General features: G+C 44.5%; 1 protein-coding gene and 1 long non-coding RNA gene across 2 annotated transcripts in view; one reads left to right on the forward strand and one right to left on the reverse strand.

Moving 5' to 3' along the window:
- Window positions 1–27284, reverse strand: part of col25a1 (collagen type XXV alpha 1 chain) — a 130251-nt gene continuing 102967 nt past the window's right edge. Inside the window, exons 12-38 of the mRNA XM_030086068.1 lie at window positions 25219–25263; window positions 24682–24699; window positions 22373–22417; window positions 17642–17674; window positions 16966–17001; window positions 15183–15227; window positions 13649–13711; window positions 12491–12559; window positions 11731–11775; window positions 11407–11451; window positions 11121–11198; window positions 10695–10718; window positions 9718–9762; window positions 9592–9636; window positions 9369–9449; window positions 9234–9296; window positions 9099–9149; window positions 8630–8656; window positions 7809–7889; window positions 7451–7486; window positions 6933–6986; window positions 6787–6840; window positions 6674–6700; window positions 6385–6438; window positions 4793–4870; window positions 3222–3260; window positions 1–2917 (exon numbers count right to left, since the gene is read on the reverse strand). Of these exons, the coding sequence (XP_029941928.1) occupies window positions 2915–2917; window positions 3222–3260; window positions 4793–4870; window positions 6385–6438; window positions 6674–6700; window positions 6787–6840; window positions 6933–6986; window positions 7451–7486; window positions 7809–7889; window positions 8630–8656; window positions 9099–9149; window positions 9234–9296; window positions 9369–9449; window positions 9592–9636; window positions 9718–9762; window positions 10695–10718; window positions 11121–11198; window positions 11407–11451; window positions 11731–11775; window positions 12491–12559; window positions 13649–13711; window positions 15183–15227; window positions 16966–17001; window positions 17642–17674; window positions 22373–22417; window positions 24682–24699; window positions 25219–25263 (1284 nt within the window). The 3' untranslated portion in view covers window positions 1–2914. The remainder of the gene's footprint in view (window positions 2918–3221; window positions 3261–4792; window positions 4871–6384; window positions 6439–6673; window positions 6701–6786; window positions 6841–6932; window positions 6987–7450; window positions 7487–7808; window positions 7890–8629; window positions 8657–9098; window positions 9150–9233; window positions 9297–9368; window positions 9450–9591; window positions 9637–9717; window positions 9763–10694; window positions 10719–11120; window positions 11199–11406; window positions 11452–11730; window positions 11776–12490; window positions 12560–13648; window positions 13712–15182; window positions 15228–16965; window positions 17002–17641; window positions 17675–22372; window positions 22418–24681; window positions 24700–25218; window positions 25264–27284) is intronic.
- LOC115383875 (uncharacterized) lies at window positions 24686–24836 on the forward strand. The gene is made up of 2 exons (XR_003930768.1): window positions 24686–24767; window positions 24798–24836. It is a non-coding gene; the product is annotated as an uncharacterized LOC115383875 (long non-coding RNA).

Genomic DNA, 27284 nt, shown 5'->3' on the forward strand with positions numbered 1-27284 from the left:
TTTAACAGTACATTAATAATCCACTATACATATATCAAACTACATTCAATGTAAAGATAGAGAAAGCGAGAGCGCGAGACGGAAGAGAGAAAGCGCGTGAAAAGGCTGTCGTATTCCACCGGATGCAGTTGCATTGGCTGAGCCTGTCAAGCTTGTTGACCCACGACATTAAAACAGAGCCATGTCGTGGTAAGGCCTTTAAAGTTGATGCACAGTGAATACGCACTGATCTGCAGGAAAGCCTGAAACGACCAGACTTTTTGCAATTTGCGTGAGCGTGATTCAGATTTCCTCCGATTAACAACAGACTCCGCGAACACCAGAAGCCAAAACTGGAAGGAATGCCGTTTCGAACCAAAAAAAAAAATGCCTTCATTTAAGAAATCATAGAAAAATAAATAATGTACCACTTAAAATACACAAATATATGCACACACTCACACGCACACACACACAAAAAAACTTTGAACTTGTTACATACATAACCTCCAAAGACAATAAAGAAACCTGTTGTGTAGTTCTCGCCACTGGTAGAGCACATCAGACCGAACTGACCAATCAGGTAGCACCATAGGAATCTACACGGATGTGCATCCATTCTTAGTATTCATGAGATGATCTGTACAATCAAACAGAAACCATGCAGAGGCAAATATCCCCCATTCACCTGTGGCTGCTGCTACATCACAGCAAAAGGTTGGTTATGTTTTCTCACGTCTGCTCTGACAGTTAATCATCAAAAAGCGGGAAAAAGTGTGACTTTACCTTGCTTAACGCCTTATTATGTCAAACGGCAAGTAGGATACAGAAAGCTGAATGAACTCGCATGGAAAAAAAACAACAACAATGTACTGCATTTATTTTTGCTCCATCTGTTAAAGGAATGTGACATGACTGGCCACCACTGCATCATGGGTAATAATAGGAGGCGACCGATTGAGCTAAGATTTGAGCTTATCCGACGTTGTAACGCAGCGGTTTTCAAAGTGGAGGGTGGGCCTCCGCCCTGGAAGGCGCCAGACATCTGACGTTTCTTCCCTAATTTCTGTTTTTTCCAAGAAATCTGAAGGTTAAATGTTTAATCACCTTGTGAGAAAAACGGCTTCATTATTACATTTAATGCACGCATGATGGAGAGAAATCACACACTTTGAGAACCACTGCTGTATTACCAGTTTCGTACTAATTTAAGACAACATCTGTGCCGTGAAAGAGCAGTGTGTTAGATTAGGATGATCGTTGCTTTCAAACACGGTGTGAGAATGACGAGCAACTGTCTTCATGTAAATCTTGCTGTTTGCTTGTAAAACAAAAACTGATGATGCACTCTCTCAGATTAATGCTTATTGTTCAACATTTAAGAAATCTGCCATAAATTGTGTACATGCAGTGAACTGACAACACTGTACAAACAATATCTCATACAATACGTCCAGAATGAAAAGAAAAAAAAAAGCAGCATATCTGTGACCATGTCAGATTTGTTTCATACAAATGAGTGGCTGTACAGTCAGGATGGATGCAATCTCGCCGTACGCTCACGTGAAGCTACAAGCTACATGCTGTTCAAAACAAAAACCATGTTTTAAAAAAATAAAAACAGTGCGAAATGTGTCTTGATCAATCCTCTCACAAACCGAGCTCCACCTCCTGAAATAAAACACTGTTCCGATTATTGAAAATATGCAATAAAGTACATTTCTGATAAAGGAATGAATAAAAGCTTGAGGCACCAAAGGCTATTATACACAAAATACAAACAATGTGTAAGAATGAGAGCTTAAAAAGAAAGAAACAATAAAGAAACACCGTGATTGCGTTCTGTCGACTCTCTCAGTAGACCTGGAGGAGAGGCCGCCCGTCAGGAGAGGCCGGCGCCTCGGGCGGCCTCCGCGGAGATCCGAGAGACCCTCCTGGGGCGACACCCCCGAGCACGAGCGTTCAGTTTTTCCTGTCAGTGCAGCGAGCCGGCCGGGCTCCCGCCTCGCTCTCATCCCGAGACGTGTGGCCGCTGCGAGGCGCCACGAAGTGCAACGGCGAAAACCTGCCGATACGTCGCCCACCGCAGGCTTCACCCCAATAAAGCAACAATAACCAACAGCTTGACTTTGTGGGGAGGGAGTTTGGGGGGGGGGGGTTCAGGCTACCAGCCATGGCGTGACTCCCTTGGGAAGATTAAAGGAAAGCAAAAAATTACCAATTCAGAGCTGGCGGAAGGGAGCAGGGGGGTTTCGTCGTTTCTCTTTTGTTAGTATTGATTTTCTGCAGAAGCCATGATGCAACCACAAAACAGTGACATGTATGTACAATACATATAAATACAGTTTCCGTAACACTACTCATGCTGTTTTTTTTAACCTCGGGATTCGGGGCTGCAATGTTCTGTTTGGCACAGTCTTTTTTTTTTGTTTTAGTCTTTGAAAACATGGTGCTGCGTGAATGGGTGGTGAGCTTGGTTGAGACGACATAAACACAAAACACCTAGCGTTTGGTGTTAGGGAGCCAGTCCAGATCCCCTCTCCTCCTCCTCCTCCTCCTCCTCCTCCTCGTCTTCCTCCTCCTCTCACACCCTGTGAATCTGGCCGGGCTGCGACGCTCCAGTCTGAGCCATGCAAAGACTAAAGAGACAAGTTCTGCCACCAGCCGACGACTTGAAGTCCACCACAATGTAGATGTGAGAGCAGACACACACTCTTGTTTTGTTTTTTTTTTTGTTTTGTTTGTTTTTCCACACGGCGAGGTGAGTAGAAGCAGCATCGGGCATGGAACTCAGGATGGTTATCTCTTCTTTTTTTTGTTGTATTGTTGTACACATAAGACTTCTTTTCTTTTAGACTCGTTTTTCCATTAAAAAACTATAAATACCATAAAAGAAGCATTATTTACAAACTCCATGCGTTTCAGGTTAGAGTGATCACTGCAAAAAAAACAAAACATAAAAACACAGGAGAGAGAGTGACATGGAGTGAGGTTGTTTCAGTGTTTCGTACACTTTGTTTTTGACACACTGACATTTTTCCACACAGCCTTGTGAGTTAATTGCCAGGAAGCCCATGCAAATTCTACTGAAACCCACATGAAATATAAAACACATTAAAGTCAACAAATAAACAATTTTCATTAAGACAGATGAAGAATAAACCTAGTATAATTATTTCCCTTGTTTTTCTGTTCACTCTGTACATCTGATACATAAAATGTTTAAATGAAATATGTTTTACCTTCTGCCAGCATCCAGGCATCGGTAATCCGTCTGGGCCCTGTTTCAAAAAGAACTACAGTGAGAACTGAAAGACGACTGAAAGGTTAAAGGTTAAAATGAGTAGCATGTAAACACTGAGGTTAGAATACATGGCAGAAGTTTAGATAATCTTGTGAAATAATACACCCAGTTCAGAGTTTTAATAGTTAAAGTGAAAACTTTCTGCAAAAGGTCGTATAATGCAAAACAGTCTGGTCAGGATATTTTAACCTTCAGAAAAATGGCTGGTCTTAAAGATTAAAAACTCAAATTCTGATGTTCCAGCTGCTAAAACCACTCAAATCATGATTTCTGTCATATAACATAATGTGAAAAAACCTGAAGCCATTCGGTTTGAATTACAATTATGAGCTAGAAAAAAAATTTAGAAACCACAGACCTGAAATTTATTCTACTCTCTTCAGAGTGCACCCACATTACTTTTATTAAACAGCAAATCCTGATGTGTTCTTTGAGTTTGAGAGATAATCGATTATGTACATGTATAACTTCACTATTCCATATTTTGTGACGAGAATTCATTAAATACCCCACTGATCACACTTCAATCAAACCTTTGGTTAATTCAACATGCAGTAAAAGTGTCCATGCTGCACCCAGTGTTGCAGTGACCTGATATAAAGTGAAAAAAACTAAAATATGCATTAAAATATCTGTATGATAATGTGATCTTATGCATGCGAATGATACACGGCAAAATGTAACACATGCACATCAGCGTGAATGATTCGACTCTTTCAGACGACCCTAAAACCCCCTGGTGAGTTTTAAATAGCTGCAGAATTCAAGAACTTAAAAATGACGTTGATTCAAGTGTTGATAAAATGTGTGATATGTGAGTGCATTCTTTGGTTATATGTTGTTGTTTTTTTTTTATATGGCATGTTATGTATGTATAAATGCACACGGGAAAGCCATGCATTACAAGAAATTAATGATAAAAAAAGCATCAGGACGTCGTCACTTCAGCTTGCATGTGTCTGCAGGAGGAACAGCTAAAATCTCTTGTTTTCCCTCTGGTCACGGTCTGGCCCAATTGGTACAAAAAAGGGGAGGGGACAGGAGAGTTAACGGAGCAGAGGAAGGGCCCATGAGCCTGCAGCATGGGCGGCTCGTCAGTCAGGGAGTCTGTTAGCATCCGGTTAAAAGGGAACTGGCCCAACGAGGAAATCAGCGAGAAGGGGAAAGAATTCAACAGCAGCTTTATTTGCTTTAGTTTACAGGGAATCGGGGAAATGAAAGGATTCAGTTAGAGGGAAAGACTGAAGGATTGATTATTCTGTATATTCCACCAGTTGTCGTATGTATCAAGAGGAGGCTGCTTGCAGTCAGGATGTTAGTGAGATAAACTGTAAATGTCGTTTTTAATAGTATATAAATGGAAAATTAAAGTGCTTAAATTAGGATGTGCTCATGCTTTCCAAGCGCTCAAGTCATGCGGGGTTTTTTTTTTTTTAAATTTCAGCAATGACTGCAGGTGAAGAGCGACATGCAGGGGTGAGTGGTTTAGGAAAAAGAGAAATACTGTACCAATTGGCATGGGGCATCCAGCCCGTCCAGACCTGGCTGCCCTGGTTCCCCCTTTTCACCCTTAAATCCCCGGAAACCCTGTTTGCAAAGATGACCTCGCAAGTGTTACTGGGAGAGAGGTGGACGACCTTTCGCCTTTGCGTCCGTCCACCAGGCGACGGACGCAAAGTGAGACCGGGGGACGGGGACGGGGGAGGAGCTGCCCTGCGAGCCGGCCGGCACCACGATCCCGCCCGATCGTGTTTCCGAGCCCGATCGGCAGAGTTTTGACAAACTCCGGCGGTCATTTTGATGGATCTGATTGGTCAGACGGCGGGAAAACCGGGTGTCGGTGCAGCCGCAGAGAGCTCGTCCCCCGTCTGGGGCGACCGCTCTACACAGCCGGGGGGGCGAGCGCCAGCTCGCAGCCGGGACATACCAATGGGCAGGGTGCATCTAATCCCGGGGCACCCTGTTCTCCTTTCTCGCCCTTAGGCCCTTTTTTGCCCTTCTTTCCCTTCTCCCCCTGTGGATACAACGGTTCAATCAAGTTAAAATCAATTATTGTTTTGTTTTTTTAAACAATTGAAAAGAATTAAGGAGCGATTAATGGAGGGAGGCTGTGGCCCACAAGGGGAAGACACGAGGTCGGTGTTAGACAGGAGGGGAGATCGGAAAATACTGGGCATTTAAAAAAAATAACAAAAAAAACATTCCTGAGGACAAAAGGGGGGGTGTAGTACGGTAGGAAAGCATGGAGAAGAGTTCATCACCAAAGGGTGTCAAGGGCATAAAGGATGAGAAAGAGTAGCAGGGAAAAAAAACTACCGGACAAGACAAAGACGTAAGATTTTTAAGCGTTTTTCCAAACATTGATTCAACTGAAGATGTGTTGATATTTCCAGTGTATTAATATGTATATTTACAGTGCACTTCAAAAATGCAATTTCTATAAATCATTACGGACAACCTGACAAGCCCACGATGTTAAATACCTGAAAGAAACAACTCTGAGATATGAAGAGTGTTAGGAAAAACAGGAGGTCAAAGGTCACAGGTTCACACATTTACATCAAAGAACAGAATACAGGTTCTAACAGACGGGAGGAAGCTTCTGAAGCATATTTAGTGAACCGTAAAGACTACCATAACCAAGAGGAACTCGAAGGGTTAGCAACAGGCTCAGGAAGAAGGTGAAATGCATTATGGTCATGCATGGAAACAGACAGAGAGAGAGAGAAAAAAAAAAAAAACATGATCTGTAAGAGCCTGTTGTCAATGGACTTGATCGGTCGAACATGTCGGAATCACTTTTCAAATGAGATCGGTCTTGTGATTTGGAAAGAAATGAGATGGTGAATCATTACAATGTGGAGAACACAAAAAAAGCTGGTTTGAAAAGACTGTGGATGACATTTTATGCAGAAAAAAAAAAAAGATTTGTTTGAGTCTGGAAAATAATGTCATGATGCCTCATTCTGCACAGTCTGACGGTAAGACAGCTAAAGCTAAAATGTCAGCCACCTGGCGTCCTTCTCATCTGTCCATTGACATCAGCCGTCTGCCAGGTTCAGGGGTTCAGAAACAGGCCATTGCAGCATATCTACATCTACCTTTTCTCCTCTTTCACCAACGTCGCCCTTCTCTCCCCTTAAGCCTGGCAACCCCTGGAAAAGCACAACTCCACTTCATTACTACAGAAGAGGCTTTTCTGGAAGCCCAAGTCTTCAGAATCGAGCTTAAAGGAAATCCGGAGGTGACAGAAGAATGGAGTACACGAGAGATCTGGAGTTCGAACACTCGGAAAAATGATGTGAATTAAAGTTGGTGTAAACATGTTCGGAAAGAAAACTACTCTCACTGATCCGTTCAACAGTAACTGAAGGCATTTCAGTGACTTACATCCAGTCCTGGTGTCCCGGCAGCTCCCTGTTGGAAAAACAGAACTTATTGAGACATTACGTCACGTGATCAGGACATTTCAATAACCCAGCTTTCCTCTGAGCCAGACTTACAGGCAGTCCATACGGTCCTCGAGGTCCTGGCTCTCCTGAAGCGCCCCTCTCACCCTGGATCAAAACACGTCAAAGTTACATTTTTTTTTAAAATCAAGCCAAGCTGAGCTTCCTACATCTTACGAGGTGAAATGAATCAGTCTTACTATGTCGCCTTTTGGCCCAGCTGGCCCAGCTGGACCGGGAGGCCCGTCCATGCCCTGCAGAGAACCAGTGTTTGATGGTAAGATTACGCCTATAGACCGACTGCAGGTCTTTTACGAGCAGATGTGAAGCCAAAATCGAATGTAGTCTCTAAACGTACTGCGTGTTCAGCTTTCCCACACAGAGCTAGGAGACGTGCAGTGGCCACAGAGGACGTTTACAACACTGCCGACACAGTTAATGTATGAGTGTGTGTTAATGCTCAGTTAATGCGACACGGGACAGAACGGGGAGCCTGGCAGTGCCTGCTGGAGCAGTGCGTCTGCGGCTCGACTCTCGCTTCATGAAAACTTGTGGAACCTCTTTTTATTTGGACATATAAAGACTGAGGTGACATGATTGAATTTAAAAAAAAGAGGAAAAAGGGGGGGGAAGTGCATGGAGGGTGAGGAGGGGGGGGGAGGAAGAGAGGAAGAGGAAAAGTTGGGTTGGTGAAGCCTCTTGGTCACATGACACTCACCCTAATTCCGGGCTTGCCGTCCAAGCCGGAGGCTCCCTGTGTGGTTATGGAGGTATGAGTGACATGAACAAGGCGGGATTAGTACCAGATGAACACTGTTATTAGGGCAGGTTGATGGCAGGGCTCACAACAACTAAATTACACTGTGTTACAGGGAGAGCTTAGTCGGCCCAGGCAAATGGGAATGAGGACAGAGAATGGAGAAGGCATTATAACGTAGCTACACACACACGTACACACACACCGACGCGCTCAAACGCGTGCGCTGATGCACGACGAGAAAATTTGGCAGGGCTAAAATAGAAATGAGGGGATTTCTACGGGTTCATGGGACTGCTGTGTGGTCAGAGATACTCACAGGGAGACCCAGCGGACCGCGGTCCCCTTTGTGTCCCGGCTCCCCTCTCATACCCTTCAGGCCGTGCAAACCAGGTTCACCCTGGGAAAACAAGAGCAGAGGCAGATTAAATAGAGTAATACTAGAAAAAAGTAGTCTGAATGAAGAGTGTGAGGGCCAAAAGTCTTGTTTTAGTTTTGAAGAGGGGCTATTAATTGGGGCTGAAAGATATCAGGGACATATAGTTCACAAGGACCCTAACCCTAACCTTTTACACTTTACTTTTAATAATCTGTAAGGGTTTTTTTTTTTTTTAATTTTGTGGAAATTATTTTTTTTTTATTGTTTCAGAAGAAAAGTGTATCAAATTCAAATCACCAAAACTGTTACTACAACTTCAAATTACTCACATCAATTACTCAAACTAAATCTATTGAATAGAAATTTCAATTCAGGGTCAATTTTTAACCATAAACTTATGAAAATCTGTGCAAAATTAACTAAAATGCCGCATCTGTCATGTTTTTACATTTGTGTAAACATGGCATCACTGGCTTTCTGAAAGAAATTCTAACACACGTGCTATTTTTAACAAATGTTGCCAAACCCATTTGCATGGTGTGTAATGTCACAGGTTTTATAGGTACTTTAACTATGGAGTCACAGTTAATTTGTACTAAAATCTTTCAGCAGCATTAATTAGGTCACGTTCTGCACAAGCTGAGAGGAAAAGGTGTTATGCTCTCTAAGATGTCAGAACCACACCTTGAGTTTGATTTAATACAAATAATTATGGTAAAATATGAAAAAAAAAAAAAATTTTGTTGCTGAGATGTATTTACCTTTGGTCCAGGAAAGCCATGGGGTCCCTGGAAAACATTGCAAACGCCAAATGTTAGTTTGCAGATGACACAGCTCTACAACATGATATTAACACGTAATACTCCCCCTCTCTGTAGTCAGCTGAAATACTGTGAATACTTTGCCGTACAGGGAGTGACGGGGAGAGAAAAACAGGCCTGTACTGACAGGAGCTCCACCCTGACTACCTGCTATTACTGCACCAGTCAAACTGGTAACGACAGACAGACGAGGAAAGTGGGTCAATCACTGACATGGATCGATATTAAAATCATCTGAGGAAAAGATTTCAAGCATTGATTCAATCGGTAGGTGAGGCTGACGCTGGGCTGAGCGGAGGGTGAAGGAACATTACCTCACAGTCTTTCACTACATTCATATTGGCTGCGGTGATTTATACGCTGTGATTTAATACATTTTGGCGAGTGTCCGACAAGTTTCACAGCTCACCATCGGTCCTGGGGATCCGTGGGGGCCGGGAGGCCCTGGGGGGCCGATGATCTGGAAACAGTTTGCAGGTTAAATATACAACATTGTGAAAAAAAAACCTGTATATTTTCGCAATATGTGAGATATTTCACTCACAGACGGGCCTTGAGGACCGGGTAGTCCCGAATCTCCTTTGTCCCCTTTGACCCCGTTGACACCCTGAGACAGAAGCGTGAAAGTTGGACGAGGCGGGCGGGGACCGAAACCGCAACGACTGTCTGAGATTCTTACCGGTAAGCCTGGCAAGCCGGTTGTTCCTTTGTCCCCTGAAGCTCCAGGCATTCCCATGTCTCCTTTGGAGCCTTTGTAGCCCTGAGAGGATGGAAAGGCAATAAAAAGCATGAGCTCAAGTATTTCAAATATTCACCTGAGGTTTCTCATGAAAAAAAAAAAGAAGAAAAAAAACAGATCGAAATGTCAATGAACACCTAACATGAGTGACAAGTCAACCTACTCTCTCTCCATCGAGTCCGGGGAGCCCAGGCATGCCTCGATCACCCTGGAGCCGCACAGAGAGACAACACACACCTGAGACATACGTCCTGATGAGACAGAAGGACACACAGGAGGATTTTCTTACCTTCAGGCCCTGCGGTCCGATCGGCCCGGGAGGCCCAGGAGGACCCTGGACAGAAGGAAACACACACAGAGATTTGATGATTTTATTTCATCTACTATTATTTCTTCATGTGTTTACGTGATCGGATCGTTTTTATGAACGCGTTAGCCGCCACAGACACATGAAGCTGCAACGAGACACATGCAAAAGGCCATGAGAGCAACAACAACGACAAAAACAACAACAACAACAACGACAGGTGTATGAATCACGACGTGATGAGCAGGCAGCGCTGGCCTCGAGTTAGAGAGACAAAGCTTCTGACTGAAGGTTTGCTGGTTCCAATCCCACTGCCGTCGGGTTACCACCGCCCGAGCAAGATCACAAATCCCATCCGCTTGAACCAGGTACGTGAGGTGAAGGTTAAATATGAGTAGAATGAGTTAAATCCATCTTAAACGGTGAACTTATTCTGACGATGTTAAGCGTAAAGGCTCCTTGCAAAACTGCTACTAGAAACATGCTGGCTTGAAAATCAGTGTCTTGAAAACTGTTTTGCTCTTGTTATTATGAGCGACTTGTCAGTTATTTAAGGAAAAAGTAAAATCTTAAATAAGCACACGTGCAGTTTTAATGTATTTCCTCGTGTTTTAGGTTCTGTGCACATTTTTTCCAGAAGATTCTCGGATGAATTATAACAAAATCAAAAAGCCACTTTAATTTTTGAAAGCCCCATGCTCTTATTTAGAGCCGATGAGTTTTGCACAGCCAGGGGGACAGGCGGGGCGGCCACACACACACACAAACACACACACGAGCATCACGGCAGCACTGAGGCCTCTTTCATTCGCCGTCAAGCAACACTTTTCCGGGTGAGGCAGCACAAATACAACAGGGCGGCGCAGGCCGGTGCCGGGGTTGGGTTGGGCCCATGCTTGGACAAAGATGAATCACTTGTGGCGATGGCACAATACACAGAACACACACAGCCTAATTACCGTGACTGTAATAGTGGTAATCTTCTGCAGTGGGTCAAGGAGTGGGAAGGGAATAGAGGTGAGAGGTCACACAGAAAAGAAATCTTTGTATCAGCACATTTCTGCACACTCTCAAAACCACTTCAAGCGTTTGCCCGTTGAGGAGTGTGTGAGCTTTTCTCGTGAACTAGAATAACAGAAATCTAAGATTTATTCATTGAATACACAGAGTTTTCAAACCACAGTGTTTATAAATTTGTGTTCAAAACAAACATGCTCTCTGTCGCCTCCTAGTGGAGACAAATTCCAACACTTTTTAAACCAATCTCAAGTCAAAAGGTCACATCTGTTGACATGAAAGTCATTAAACAAATCCACAGTAAATAAATGAGCTAATTTAGGACCGTTTCTGTCTCCTGATGGAAATGAGGAGTGAACCTGACTGACCTGCAGAGCCTCCTGAATGTTTCCATTGTAGTCGATGATTTCAGTGGCTCCTTGGTCTCCCTTTTGTCCCGGGGGGCCCTGCAAGGCCAGAACAAACTTTAAAGCATCATATATCACACTGAACACATCATTCTAACTAAACATGAGCTGGAAAAGAAGGAAGATTTGGAGGAATATCCTCCAGAACAGGACTGAATTGCGCCCCCTGGTGGTAAAGTATTGCCACATGAAAATGAACAGATAAATTAATAAAAGAGAATCCATTCACGTTATCACATTTGCTTACCATCGGACCGAGAGATCCCAGGTCTCCTTTGTCTCCAGTTTCCCCCTGATGGGAGAAGACAGACCTTTTATTCTGACCTATTTTCATCTTTTTTTTTTTTACTGATAGAACGTAACTTTTTGGGAAAAAGCTCTTAAACTTTCAAAACAAAGACGAACAGCAGTCATAATCTTTCAGATGTAGTTTTTCTTCATATGTAGATCAAAACTTCAGTTTTTAGGGGCTTTTAGAAATGTGAGGTGAAGAAATAGTAAACTCAATGGCATTTTAAATTAATGTAATTAAATTATTTCTACTCCTGCAGAAGAAATCTGCTATACTGACCTTTGACCCTTTAGGGCCGGGAGTCCCTGCCTCTCCTTGTGAACCCTGCAAGCAAGACAGAAAACGCAAATGAGAACAAAAAGAATGGTTCTGAGTTATTTAAAAAAAACAAACAAAAATAATAATAATAAAAAAAAAAAACAGCAGAAAAGCTCAGCACTTGCGATATAATCATAAAAATGGAAAAACGTAAAGCAAACTCTCTTTATGGGTTCATTCCGAATCCATCATGAAAAATTCAATGCATTTCTAGAGCACATCTCACAAAGGAAATATCATCAGCCTCTCTCACTCGTCCCCAGAGAGCAACGCAGGCCGCTTCAATGAAATAACTCACTTTTAATATCCCTGAACTTCCACTGCGTGCACGCCGTGTTTATTTGAACTCTGCTGCTGACAAAGGAGAGACGTGGCTTCGGGGGTTTCTAATCGGATGAGAACCAGATCTGTGCGCCGTCTCGGTTTAGACTGGGGTCCTGGGCTACCTGCTGGGTCGGGGCCAGACATAAACAATGGTAAACTCATTCGCGGTGCGGTTTACTCCACACGCACTCCGGGGAACGCCGCGGACATATTACGGGCTGTAATGGTTTCGCCAGATTCCTTTGTTATCAGAAAGTGAGCGTGTAATGAATTTCACCCTGGAAACCTGTGGGGACGTGTTTCAAGCGGTGGAGCTCTAGATGGCAGCAGAGCTACAAACACACACACACCTCAAGGTGTTCATTCAGTCAATACCTAGTGGCATAAATCTACTTGCCTTTGGTCCAACAGGTCCAATGTCTCCTCGCTCGCCCTTTCCTGGAGGGCCGTGGTCGCCTCTCTCGCCCTGCAGAGGAAGGAGAACAAAGTGCTTAATAACAGAGGTGAGTTATCACCGTCCCCCATGCGAGCCGGGTTTTGTTAAGCATCAGAAGTGCTGATCAAGGCTTTCTCGTGTCAGCAGAAGAGCCGCGGCCCGTTCCCTGATCATCGGGCCTTTCTCCCCGACGCGCCGGCTCAACATGAGCGAACAGAAGAGAGGAAGCTCGTCGGCCCGTCTGGCGAGGCTTTGCTTACTCGTCTGATTTACCTGCGCCGAGTCTGCACGGCTCTTCTGACAAGGTTAAGTACTTTCTAAAGGACACTGGCATTTTCAGTATCAAGCTTTTTGACGAGTGAATACTCTGTTTGTGATGCTGTGTTTTCATTTTGCGAATTAACCGAAGCCAACTCTGCTCACACGCTCTGTCACAGATTGCTGCTCAGGGCCGAGCGGGACCCGGGCGTTATTCAGCAGTGCCGATTCACTTAGGACTCCGGGTTTCCATCCAAATAACCGCTTACTTATAACAAGTCATTGTGAAGGCAGATAATGGGCTGTAACGCTGCACAGCGCACTGAAAAATGTCCTCTTAGACATGTTATCATGCGCAGCGCAGCCTGAAAAATGAGACGAACCCCCCCGGTTGTCTCCAAAGTGTGAGCCGATGAGGACATGAGGAATAATCATCAGGCCAGACGTTCTTCTTTCCTCTTTTAGGCTTCACCCTGACATTTCATTAAGCAGCACAGATATGCCAGAGAGCGACGCAAGACTAATAAATCTTGATTATCGGCACCTCGCAAACAGCGTGATGCAAAAGGACATCTTGAACATTAAATCTTGTGCGTTTGGATTATGCTCTCTTTCTCCACAGTGTGGTAATGTCACATTTCAAAGGTAGCGGAGGAGGATTATCTTGTCCAGACCACTTCTGAGTGACATTTAGAATTAAAACCCGAGTTTTATTCCACTGCGAGGTGACAATAATAGATAATGAAGCCACGAATGATTGGGGAAAATCTGTTCCTGCATTTCAATATTTCTTCAAAATAACTGTGTATTCTCGATTTCTAGTATCAAACAATGTTACAGAGGGAATCTTGAGGCGCCCACCTTCGTCCCTGGGAGTCCTGGGAGCCCAGGTTCTCCCTGCGGACCGAGAAATCCTGGTTCACCCTGGAAGCAGAGGAAGAAAAAAAGAAAGATGCAGCAATTATCACTTTTCCACAATCCGTTTCGGGTGTAGCCCTGCTAATGACAGCTTCGCAAATACCCATGATGCATTAGCGAGTGCTTTCCTAACGACGGGCAGGCACATATGCACATGCACACAAACACGCTCAGGAACACCATGCATAAATCACACACAGACGCTCAACATCAGCTTTTTTTTTTTTTTTTTTTTTTTTTAAATTCTTTCCCTGCTTTCACACAAATGAGCGACTCTCTCAGGAGCCTTAATGGCAGCGACGACTGACCTTGTTAGGAGCTCATCAGGGCGAGCAGAGCAGACGGGCTCTGATTAAGAAGAGTGTAAGAAGCTGGGACCTGTGCCACTTATGAAGAATCTGTAACATTTCCTGCGTTCGCACTTCGCTCACGAGGCGCGAGCTGCCAGGATGAGGTGCGACTCCGCGTTTGATTCGATTTACATTACATTTGATTGCAAAAAAATTACTTAACTGGAATACACTATTACACGGTTTAATAGCTACACAGTTCAATTTGTTGTGGGAGCTCCTGGAGAGGTAAAAGGACAGTTCCTTCGCAAAAACTTTGAAACTCGGATTGAGCGAACAGCAGAGAATGTGGAGCAGAACAAAGTGCAAGCCGAGCTCAGAGAGTGCCGCGTTAGCAAAATATTGTTAGAATCCATCAAGCACACAGGCCTCTTAAGTAAAAACAGGAGTATATAAAATGTAAAATGAAAGGGCTTTTTTTTTTTTTTTTTACAAGGCCAGCATATTGCAAGCATACGGAGAGGAAAACAAAACCAAAGCAGTAACAAGCATCATCATCATCATCATCATCATGCCTGTGTGAGCATTCCTCGCATTCACATGTTATATTTCAAGCTAATGGTCCTGAAGCACACTGGGGCGACAGCTTTTCTCCAAGCCTGAGGTGGCGGTGAATTATTAGACGCCGTTTGTGCTTTTTAATTTCACCATCTGCTGTTGACGCTATTAAAAAAAAATTATAAAGTAAACAGTGAAACAATGAAAAAACTAGAAATCTGAAGTTTTCAATGAAATGTGACTGCTGCTTCCAAACAGGCGGGAGATGTGCATGGAGTCTCTTGACTGGCGACAGAGGAGCGTTTGCCAGGGATCATTAATTCATCGACCTCGATGCTATTCACAAATCTCAATGAGACGGTGTGTCTGCCGACTGCTGCCTCGACTCGTCTCCTCTCTTCTTAGCTGTACAGGAGGCCCAGATGTTCGAGTGCCTCTCCCCCTGCCGATGCGGATCTGGATACAGATCCCACCGAGCCGGGACCCTGATGTGTCGTATGGGAGGCATGGCGTTAGCTTAGCCTTTCTCTGTGGTAAGGATGGGCTGAAGCGGATGGACGGGGACAACACCGGAGGAGGAGGGGCGGGGGGGGGTGGATGACTGGGGATAAAAACAGCAAAGCATTTACCTTTATCCCTGGGAGTCCAGGCAGCCCTGGAAGTCCTGGCTCTCCCTACACAGGAAAAGTGTGACACGTTACAGCCAAGCCAAGCTAAGCTGAGTCAAGCCTCATTGGTCACCTCTTCGGGGTTCTATTAGCTCCACACTTTCTCTTTCTATTCAACTTTCTTTTTTCCTCTGGCTGTCAAGCTGCTGTACTTTCGAAAAGACGCGGCCTCATGTGGAGGAGGAAGAGTGCCGTCTTTCCGGTTGGGAGTTAGCATTAGCAAGAACGTGCTGCACATGCACTTTCATACCAACTCATGCAGCCGCCGCTGGAATAGCAAGGTCAGTGCTCGTTATAACAGTTATATTTTATAGTTTTGGGGCAGGTGTGAAAAGTTCTGCTTCCTGGAAGGGAAAAAAAACCATCGGTTAGTTTGCATCAAGACGCAGCGCCGAGCTTTTCGAGCTGCCGAGGCCTCGAGGTCACCGGAGTTGAGGAGCTGGTTCGTTCTCGGGGTCATTGTCGAGTCGACAACTCAAGACTCATTACCGGCAGGTTAGACTCGGCCGAGGGAGGACCGGGACCCCGTCCCCCCGCGAGGGCCTTCCGCGAGGCTTTCAAAATATAAAACGCTGTCGTGGGGTAATTTAACGCTCAATTAAAGACCATTGTATTTATGGCATATGACGAGACATTATTGGAGCTGCACGAGAATGATCAACTGTTACAGCACTCCCGGGATCAGAGAGCAGGCTGTAAATTTCCCACTGTAGCTTTATGCAAAAGAAAAAAAATGAATTAAGGAGTCACTCTTGTCGACTCTGACTCCACCAACACTTATTTAATAACATGCAATGATGATTTTTATTGAGGAACAAGAGCTCAATCTGCATTGTGATGAGAAATGCAGAGTGCATATCTAATGAGAGATAAGATTAAGCAGTCAAAAATTAGTTAGGCTCCGAGTGCAGCACAGCAGGAACAAAATAAAGAGAGAAAAAAAAAAACACAGCTAAGAGTCTTTTCGGTCCGTCTGGAACGATTTTTCCACACAGAGAAAAGAGAGGGGGAATTAATGGGGTGCGACACATGGGATTAAAAAGTGTAATTACAAGAGGCACCGCTGTAATGTCAGAGGCAGACTGGTCAAAGGACAAGCGATCGCTTTTATTTTACAGGAAAACAGCTCCTCTTCTGCTGCATGTTTTTATTAGTTTCACACCAGCAGCTGTTTTTTCTTCAGCAGAGTCTTCCTGCTTTCTTTTGTTGCCTTGGAGTGTGTCTCTCATTAAAACAAACAGCAGTCGGGAGGGAAAGAAAGAGAGGTTATCCCACCAAACACTGCTTCACAAACAAAAACAAACAGGAGCGATCGACTGCTTTCCTAAAGCAAACAGAGGTCAGAGTAACACGGAGGAAAAGGAGGGAAAGTGTTGGTGTGATAGTCGCTGGTTCAAAACAAGCATTAAAGCCAAAGTAAATGAAAAATGAGTCGGAGCCCCGCGATGGACTAAAGGTCAAGCTGAAGTGTCAAGTTCTGCCTCCATGTGCAACAATCCTCGTTACTCTCTGAAAAATGTGTCCATTTTGCACAGGGGAGCTGAGAGATTGATGCAGTTTTAGTGATAATATAATAAACACTATTATAGAGCTAGTGTCTGCTGAGCAACATTGATGTTAGCCGGGATTTTTTTTTCCCTCTAGATCACTCACCGAAAACACTGTCACTGTCATAAACAAACGTTTATGACCAAACAAGCATAAAATAAATGGAATTTCACTTTTAGGAGAGTTAATTTATTACCTTTAGTCCGCTTCGTCCAGGTTCTCCAGGTTCCCCCTGCAATACATCCAAAAATCAAAAAACTTTGCCTGCAAAGTTTCTTCTTTTTTCATATATATGTCATATCTTCTGCAGCATCTACTCTGTTGCTTCTTTCCACATTTTCCATGAGCCCATCTCCACAGAAGCTGATCTAACAGCTGTGGCGTAAGGAGCAGCTTTTCAGAGGAGAGCTCGCCAAGTACTCTTGTTCTTGCAGGATTTGTTTTGCTGTGTTTTTTTTTTTTTTCTGCTCACTGACTTCAGCTTCATCAAATAATTTGATTTCCAGCGGTGCATTAAAATCAGCCACAATTAAAAAGCACTTCTTAGCCATTTTAAGTGGGTAATACAACAAAAGGACACGTCTGGGTCGTTCGGGGAGAAGTTTTATAATTTCATGAAAATGTAGAGTTTGCATTGTTTTTTCGAAGACTCGCAGAGCGACATCGTACTTAATTCTCCAGAGGTCGCCTTGTTGGGCTCGAAGAAAAAGAAATCTGCACACAAAATGCGATAAACTAAAGTATTTGTGAGTCTTGAAACAACAAAATTTGTCCTGTAATGTTTGAAATGGACAAAGCTACTTTTTGAATGAACATAAGAGACATATTTTAGTCATAAAGCATAAAACTTTTAATATGAGCTCAGCTCTTACCTTGATGCCGGCAGCAGAGGAGCCTGCATCTCCCTGAGGAAAAGGTCGGAAGGAAAGCAAAATCAGAGAGGAAAAAGTACAAAATTACAAGGGGTTATTACAATACTTGATGGGGCGTTCTGTAAGGTCGCGACAGGAAAGAACATTAATGTGCAATTGCAGTTGCAAAATTCCGGGATTTGTGAAAGGAGCCAATTGACAGAACAACGCAGGACACGCAATTTCACAACTGCTGCGACTGTCTGAACACAACTGGATGGAAATCCAATTAGAGGGACGACTGTCTGCCGCTCCGAGCGGCGTTCGAATTCAGCGCACCTTCTCACAAGAAGAGTCAGAGACAGCATTTTTCATGGTTACAGTGCTGGGAATCGTTTCATTGTTTTTACACTGTCAGAACGCAGCTGTGTGGCGGCGATGACATGAGGGGTGAAATCCAACACTACATAAGAAAAAAAATCCACAACAGTAGAGGCGGTAAGGGGCTTGATAGATATATTATGTACGAACTGCAATCATTCAAACCTTTATTTATTTTTTTTCCTTTTATGCATCTATTAGGTGAGGAACTGAACTAAAAGCAGACGCAGCTACTTAGAGAGCTTTTTTTTTTTTTTTTTTCCTGCAAAGTTGTCCAGAGCCTCGGCCCTCTCTTGTGCACTGCAGCACTACTGCAGCGTGCAGTGAAAACAGACATAAAACAAGGGGCCAATAAGCGCAATTATGGGCGGTTGGTGGGAAAAAGGGGAGACTGGCTCGATAGCTCTGGTGTGGACTCTGTGGTTTCACTACACATACGCCTCGTGCTCAGAAGTTGCTGAAGGAATGCCTTTCGCCCTCAGCTTTTTATGGGAGTCATTACGATGCATAGCACACAAGGCAGTGTTTAATTGCGGCGTTTTCTTTTTTTTTTTTTTTTTTGCAGACAATAAACTGAGTTACTGTTTACAGCTGGGCTTCGCTGCATACTCGAGGGTGCCTCCATCCCCATGCAAAAGCTTATCATTCCAGTTTTTTTTTTCGTTTTTATGTGTGCGTTTTCACAAGTTCTTTTATATTTTATAGACGGTGCAAGATCTGAGTGGATGAACTTTTACAGTTTTGCTGCAGGAACGGGCTCTTCATATTACAGTTCATGAAACGCGCGGGGCTTTTCGCATAATTTTAACCAAAGTAGGAAACTTTCTGGCCAAAAAAACTGGAGGGAAAACATAGATGTCATGTTGCGGTCGACCTCAGAATTATAATAAAAAGGGAAACTTCTTATGCGGAGACCCGTTTTTCCTGATATTTTTGAAGCGTCACTCAAAACAAACACCAGAGTCGAAGCTGCTTTACACCTGCTGCAGAGATGAATACCAAGAAGGCCTCCTTTGCATACCCAAACGCCACATCTGACAGGAAATACACACTATTCAGTGGGAAAAGTGCTTACTTTAGTGTTGAAGAACTAAATCCTGGTGCACAAAACGATTTTGGCAAAAGTATTGATTTACTTTCTTTGCATAAGTCAGAGCTGAATGTGCTTTATACTCTTTATTTTGTTAACCTGGTTCATGACTTCTTTCAACCTCTCAGAGCGCCTTTGCAAAGCTCATAATCATATGCATCACTCTTCTCATTAGTAATCTCGGCAGGAGCCACTATTGTGAAGAATGAAATTAACAGTACAGCTACAATCAAAAACACACCATGTGCAAAAAGAAGAAGAAAAAAAAAAACCTGCAGGAGGACGCGACACGAGCAATTAACACTCGACCCCCCTTCCCGCTGCAGTTTCCTGTCACAACACATCCAACGCCAGCGACGGCGAGCTTAAGAACGGGGGTGAGGGTTCCGACCGGGGTTTAATCTCTTCCAAATGTAGTCACATGAGATGGAAAAAGTGGTGGAGCTGGGAGGTGAGCTGAGGTGTGGCACCGAGTGCTGAAATGTCCCAACTGGGCCAATTACCATGGTGAGGCCGCAGCCTGCATCTCAACCGCAGAGCGGAGTGAGACGGAGAGCTGTCACCACAGCTCCACTTCATTACAGGCACGCAGAGCCGTGGCTGCGTATTGACATTTAAAGATAATAACGCGGAGGTCTCGGCGCGAGCGCTCGGCAAATCAGGTCATTTTCGAGCTGTTTGCTTTGGTGGTGGGGGGATGAGGTGGTGAGAATTAATCAGCGGGCAATGAAACCGTGGTGGAAACGAGACGAATGTCATCGTTTAAAGCCGCCACAGTCTTGAAAACGCCGCTCCTCGTCCTCCACATTACGGCCGTTCGCAGAGACGACCGAACTCCGGCCGAACGCCGACCTCGAGTTTTGAATATATGTGAGGCAGCACGAGTTATGATTGGCTCCCGGGGAAGAAAAGGCCCTGCCAGCGCTTGAAACGTGGCCAGTTTCACAAGAGCTTGGACCGGATTTTAGGATTCAGAAATTATACCAACCACTGTGCCACATCAGCCGGAGCCAAACACTCAGAAGCCCAGAACTTTCCAAAACCAAATCAGGAGTTTGCTTAGCGTTTCTGCACAGCCTCTATCAGCGAGGTTCAACGCTTTTTTTTTTCTTTTTTTTTCTCAACAAGCAGAGTCACAGTTAATTTCACACCTAGTTAAATACTTAGGCAGAATGCATCCGCAGCAAATGGTTCAGAACTAAAGCTTTTAGCCGCGGTAATGATTTGTTTTAAATGAGGCCAGGGATGGACGTGCAGAGGCGGCTGGAAACGGCTCTCCACACTGCTCGGTGGCGGCTTATGAAGGCGGCGCACCAGGTAATGTTACGTAAGTCGGAGAGCGTAAACCTCAAATACTGCCCCAAAGTACAATTAACATTCCTGCTACCTCAGCTATTCGATATCTATAATTCTAAGTTACTTTACAGTGTACGTCTAAAACAACTGGTTGGAACCATGAGGCGTTTTTGTTGGGACGAACACACACTAAATTTCTGTTCATAAAGCTGTAAAATCCAACAATAAAGCAACTGGATGTCAGTATTTAACCTTGTTTTAAGGAGCTGGCGTGCATTTAAGAGTAAATCCATCATGTCCTAGAGTCTATTTCACACTCGACAGATCCCCCGCCGTCAAAACAATCCCCCTTTGTTTCATGCAAAACACAGGCCGACTGCTTATTTTGCCATTTCTCTTGGCCCCTGCGCTCCCCGAGGCCCCTCTGCTCGCCATACCGAGGCTTTCGCTGCTTCACCTCTCACCTCCCGTTACCACATTCTCCCCGCAGTGCGTGCCGCGTTGCTGTTAACTTTGGCATCTTCAGACTCCAAAATGCCCTCCTCGCCCCCCTGCGTCCCTTTTATGCTCCGGTTTCCTCTTCTGACCAGTGAAACAACAACAACTGGAGAGCAATTGATCAGACGTGAGGGTGCGATGACAGAGGGGCCTCGGCCTCGGCCTATATTCTCCTCGCTTGCGCTGAAAGTCAGCCACTCCTTGCCGCGTCTGGCTCATGTTAAGCTCGTCTGGATGCGTCTTGATTGAAAGACTTCCCGCCATGTGTTAAATAAAACACTCGCTCTTACATCTTGAAGCTGACAATCCGAGATGAGGTAATCTCGCCCATGTTAACAGCCGGGCTTCAACTCTTTCTCACCCTCGGCGCTACCTTCTGTCTCTTTTTATTGCAAAATACATGAGCGTGCATTTGAAGAATGAATGGCAGGTGACTGGCTACAGAAGTATGAATTCCCTTGGTGTTCAATTCACTGTTTTTTTTTTCCTTCTTTTTTCACTCCCGCTGCAAAAAAATTCTCATTTTATTACACTGAGGTAGACTAGATCAAAGCGTTGCTCAAGCTGCAAAGTTTTATCGTCCCGCTTTTCCTTTTTCTCCACTCGTTTTTGCACAGATGATATCCTGCATCTGTTTCTCCCCAAATCGTGTCTTTCTTGGCTGCCGACTTCAGCAGTCTTTTAAAAAGCCCCGGCACTCATAAAGTGAGAAGTTATCAAAGTTGTTCTCCGCTGAACAGCAATAAATTGGCAATGACACTTTGAGTGCGCCGCTCCCACTCCGCTGCTCCCCGATCAGTTACGATCTGGTTTAATGGCTAACGCCGTATTTCAAGCACCTCCTGTCTGGACCGCGTCACAGTATTCCGAGTCGGACAGTATTCCCGCGTTTCGTCACTTCCTCGACTCTGGGACAAATCTGTCGGAGATGCGTGAAAATTCAAAGTTTTGTTTTCAGATGTTTTTTTTTTTTTCCTTCACAGAGATGCTTTACAAGCTTGAAGAGGAAAAGAAGAACAAAATCTGTCAAGAGGTCAACAAATACAAATGAGCCTGTCACCTATTTTTGTAAATCCCCATTGAAGAAATAAAAGCGACAAAAAGGAGCTTTCAAGGTGGCGAATAAGATGTAAAATCAGCCTCGGGACATGATGTCGGGGTACGGATACAAAGCTTCTCCAGAAAAAGAATCGTGGATCTGTTAGCTCAGCTTCAAACGGCTGGAAGAAAATCTGAACATGATTAATTCTGGGGCCATCCGGCGAGGAGACGCAGCATCAGCGGCGCATCGCAATCGAGTCTGCGTCACATTCAAAAGGGCACATCAAGAGCGGAGTGATTGCCGTTGCCTTGACGACAGCACCGCTGATGACACTTGACCTCTCAGATCGCCGACATTAACCTTTTTCTGGCCACACCTGAATGTTCTGCGCGCTTCAAGACGTCAGAGAGAGAAAAAAAAAAAAAGGAAGCTTGAATTTACATACCTTCTCTCCCATATCGCCTTTCGGTCCGTCTTCACCCATGTCGCCCTGTGGGGGGAATCACACAATCAGGAACCCACACGTGCGCGGAGGGATCGACACTTCAGTAACCGAGCCGACACATGTGGTTCGAATAGGACGGGTTGTGGTGACGTAACGCGCTCAGCGGGACGTTGTGGAGGGTCTAAACCCCCCGACATCAACAACTGCAACACTTCTGAACTCGGGTCTTTCATGTCTGAGCCGGAGCGGACGGCGTTGCCAGCGCTGTTCCTGGCCACGCTAACAGTGACTCCGCGGGTCGCCAAGTCATCCGACAGCTAATTCAACATTCCTGATCCAACTCGAAATCCCTCAACGTTGGATCTCTGCTGATTTCCTGACTTTCAGCTTCGGGTCACCAGGATTGATCGTTGTGATTACAGCCGACACGTCAACAGAATGATGGGCTGTAAACAGTGTTTATGGGTAATTTTTCTGTTTTTGCATGGTACACTCTAAGCTACTTTTGTCAACGGAATTATTTTGGCCAAAATTGAGGCGTTAGCATACAAGTTGACATTTGTTTCTAATGTATTGATGAGGCTATGCAAAGCCTCGCAGCATTATCGGACTCTAGAAGAAAACTTAAGAGCAGCAACTCGAAATGACCATCTGAAGTTGGATCAGTAGTTTTTTTTTTTTTAGACTAATGTTGGGAAAAACTTCTTTAGTTGCACAATTTTGACAAAATACATCTGTTTTCATGACATTTGAATGATTTTTTTTTTTCGCAAATGCTGTTTATCAAGCAATGACTAATGTTCAATTCTGCAAAACTCTTAACGGCGCTACCACCAGTTGACGCACGACATTGATTTCGCCATCGCAAAGCCAATTTGTTGTGTGTTTTTTTTTTTTAGCAAAGCGGTTTTTTGGGGGGGCAAACTGAAAAACGAAAGGTTTAAAGATGACGTGAGGCTTTATGGTGAAAGATATCATCCTTGCAATGACAAAAGCAAAATTAACATAATCTACAGGTTGTATTTTCATGTGTTGACAGTTTCTTTTTTTTTTTTTGCTTGTGCCCAAAGCCAGTATTTTACGTGAACGTGTCTTGCTCCTTTCTCAGAAGTTCACGGGCCTCGGGGTCGAGCCTGAGCGTCTGGCATGGAACAGATCATTTCACTTTTAATAAATCCACATGATATAGTGTTACAAAGGGGTTGTGAATCACACAACGAATCCCAGTTCCAGACATCTGAAATCAAAGAGCGTATCCCCGTGAAGAGTATTGTAAGAGAACGCAAAAGAAAATGAGATTAGAGCAGCGGCCTCTATTCTTGACATTGCTGTTTATGTTCCCATTTAGAATCCGTGAGAACGTGAAATGACTGTTAGCGCTGAGTCACACTCGCAACGCTTCGCTTTGCCGGGTTTTCAAGAGAGAAACTGCGGCCAATCGTCTACAACCTTTTTTTTTCCCCCAAATTTTTGAATCCTAACTATCTTCAAGGTCCAGTTTCTCTTCTCGGTATCCAGCTAATTGTCCACAGCACCGATTCTCAACTGGTGGGCTGGGACCCAGAAGTGAGTCACTCGCCTGTTTTCAGCGGGGCGCGGGGCTTTGCCTGGAAATCGGATAAAAATCTACCGAGCTTTGACTATTCATAATCCGCATTTACATGCGGCGGTCATCTTTTCACCAATCTCAACTTCAAACTGCACAATATTTTCACTCGAATTTCAAACGTTGTCTATGTTTCTTTTCTTTTTTTCTTTGGTGGGGGGGTCTCAGCTGGTGATTAAAGAGACGACCGCTCTCCAGAGTGTTCATGATGCTGTGAGCCGCGCCTGCAGATGGATTTTGCCACACTAATACAGGTATGTCAGAGAATAAGAGTGATTTGACTCGGAACAATAAAAATGCCCGCAGGCTTTGTGGTATGGACGATCAAACACACGGAGTCAACCCGTCCCTCCCAGACTCCCCCCGATCGATGTCCACACCTCCCACCCGCCGAAGTATAACGCTGGCGGATAAGGGCAAAGTCAGAAACAGGGGATACGAGAGAACAGAGCTGCTAATCCTGAGTTCGGGGCTGTTTTTAGGTTGCTTTCCGGAGAAACCGGGTGCAGTTTCGTGACTCATCGACAAACTGACTCACTCGACGGCCACATCTCAGAGGGGAGTCAGGAAAAAAAAAAAAGAAAAGAAAAGAAAAGAAAGAGTCGGAGCTGCTGCCATCGTTTTATTACAGCGGCTCCTTCTAACACATGGATATCAGATGGGTTCTAACAATAACGTTTGGAGATGTGAATTAGCACTTTACCTTTTCACCCTGGTCGCCCTGTTGGGAGAGAAAGCAGAGAATTAAACAGAGAAAAGCCCCGAGGGAGCGGGGTTCGGCTGGGGGGGGTGGGGGGGGGATTACTGCAGCCACTCCAGGTCAGATTTTATCTCGGGTTAAATTCATGTTGGGTTATAGAAATTCTCTTGTTATGGCTGCTTTCCCCCTCCAGACAAACCCTGGAGGACCGGCGATATTTTAGGCATTTCTCGAAAGAAATTATCCAATTTTTATTTCATTTTACAGTCTTCACAGTTTCATTGTGAATACATCTATTTAAATTTATTCTGTATTTATGTCAAACGATCATGTGACACACGCCGACACCTTCATGCTTCATGATAAAAGGAAAAAAAAAATTAAATACCACACACATGAATGAAGAATAAAGTAAAAAATGAAACGCAGCACGATGGAGAAAACTATTGAACGAGACAGGAGGTAGGAATTTGAGATGATGAACTAAAGAAAACATAAAAATGTGGCCATCTACAAGTAAAAGAACACCAGCAAGCAGACCTTTCCTCCTGGGATACCATCCAATCCCGGGATGCCAACATCCCCCTACGGACAGCACAGCATACAAACAGTGGCTGAAATTTCACATAAAACATTTGCTATACGCAGGAGAGACACCGTACATCTGACCCTGTAGAGGCAGCGTGTGTGTGTGCAAGTGGTACAGGTGTTATGCATTTGCAGGATCGTTGATAATCGAGGAGGAGACAGGAGAGGATTACGCTCCGCTGTAAAGAATTAAGTCTCCATGAGCGAACGCCAGCAACAATTGAGACAATTCAACAAAGTTCCCGAAAAATGTCCCGAAGTATAGAACTATTAAAACCACAAACTAAATCTGAAAGTAGGGAGGATAAACAAGCTGATTAAAAGCTTAATTATCTCTGGTTTAGTTCTCTACATGAGCGAGGGGGGAGGACGCCAAGTCCGTGTGACGCATGCCAGTAGGCTGCTGGGGCGAGGCGGAATCTCTTTACTCTGCGGCTTCAGCCGAGAAACCGACTTCGGTCCATCCGCTGCCAAAAACAATTAACCTCCTGACCTCTGCGAAAACTACCACATCATTAGCTTTTACCAAGAGGGGTAGCCATTTCTCAGCTCAGACGGACAACTATAACCAGATGAAGGTGATTAATCTCGCCAGGATGGAAACTGAAGCTATTTATTTTGTAAACATTTTTGGACATGTTTTCTTGAGAAACACCGTTTTGATGTTACAATGCTTAGTTCGTCGACATATAGAAAGTCCCCACGACCCTCAGACACACACACACCAGCAGTGAAACCCAGTGAAAAAAAAAAATGTGGGAACCTTGTATCGTTCATCAATGCACATATGGGAGTCATTGACATGATGCTGCTGCTATATTGCCATAATGATGACGGAGTCTGATTAAAAAAACTTCCAGGCATCGGCCGATAAGGCCGGCATTAGCCATCGCCGCCTCTCGGTGGATATCAATGTCAGATCAATATGATGTCTGCCAGTCAGCCCGCCTGTGATGGGCGGGACGGCTTTAACTGCTTTAGAGTTCAACTTTCTGCATGAGCGGGACTTACATACCGTAACGGATTCGGTTTTATAACCGCGCTGCACAGCATTGGAGTTCTATTTCATGGGAGCTGGCAAACCGGGCTCCCTTCACAAGTATGGAATTGAGCCTTCAGGCCGCGCCGTGCCCAGGGTGAGCGCGGCCCCGAGACTTCTTCACTCTGGTTCCTATTACATCCATGCGTGCCTCCCTCCTCGTATCTCTACGGATGCATGTTTGAGATTAGAAAGATGGCGCCCCGCAAATCATCCCCTCGTTTCATTCCCGTCGCACACGCCGCCCGTCTCTCCTGGAATGAATACGCCTTTCCATTTTCTCTCCCCCCCCCCATTGTGAAACACCTGCACTGTGTCTTCTCCGTTCGCAGAAATGAGACGAGCACATTCAACACCGGCCAAAATGGTACTTTGTGGTTACGACTCGGAGATGCAGCCCGGGGATATAATCCGCTAAATAGAAAAGTGGGTTTGAAATTGTCGGAGTGTGTCTCTGAACTTTTTTTTTTTTAATGTGAAAAGTGCAACACGTGGCCGGGGAGATTAAGGAAAAAAATTCTGAGGCTTTTCGTGATGAAACACTATCAGGTGTGGGTGGAAATTGGTCCGTCGAGAATCGCGTGTCGCGTCATGAGAGGGGAAGAGGGGCACGTGTTCAGGAAAAAAAAAAAAAAAGAGAAAAATTAGCATTATGTAATTAAAATGATCAACTGGAAAGCGGCTGAATGAGTCATTTATGTCACGCCGTCTTAAGCACTCATCCCCACTGAAGTTAAAACTCTTACGGTTATAATTCAGTTTGGATTTATTTAGATTTCATGTCTGTAGAATTGTCCAGAACTGTGCAGTTGAGGGAACACTTCTGCCTCTATTTCCATGATAACTTCAACACTCAATGCCTGGCAGTGACTGGGTGGTTACACTTTATTCCTCATTTTCCTGGTAGTTTTCTAATTTTCCAAATCTCATAAACGGCCTGGGAGTTAATGCTGTGAGTGTCAAATGTTGTCAGAGCTGA

This window comes from Salarias fasciatus, chromosome 3, assembly GCF_902148845.1.
Source record: "Salarias fasciatus chromosome 3, fSalaFa1.1, whole genome shotgun sequence".
NCBI classification, from domain to species: Eukaryota; Metazoa; Chordata; class Actinopteri; order Blenniiformes; family Blenniidae; genus Salarias; species Salarias fasciatus.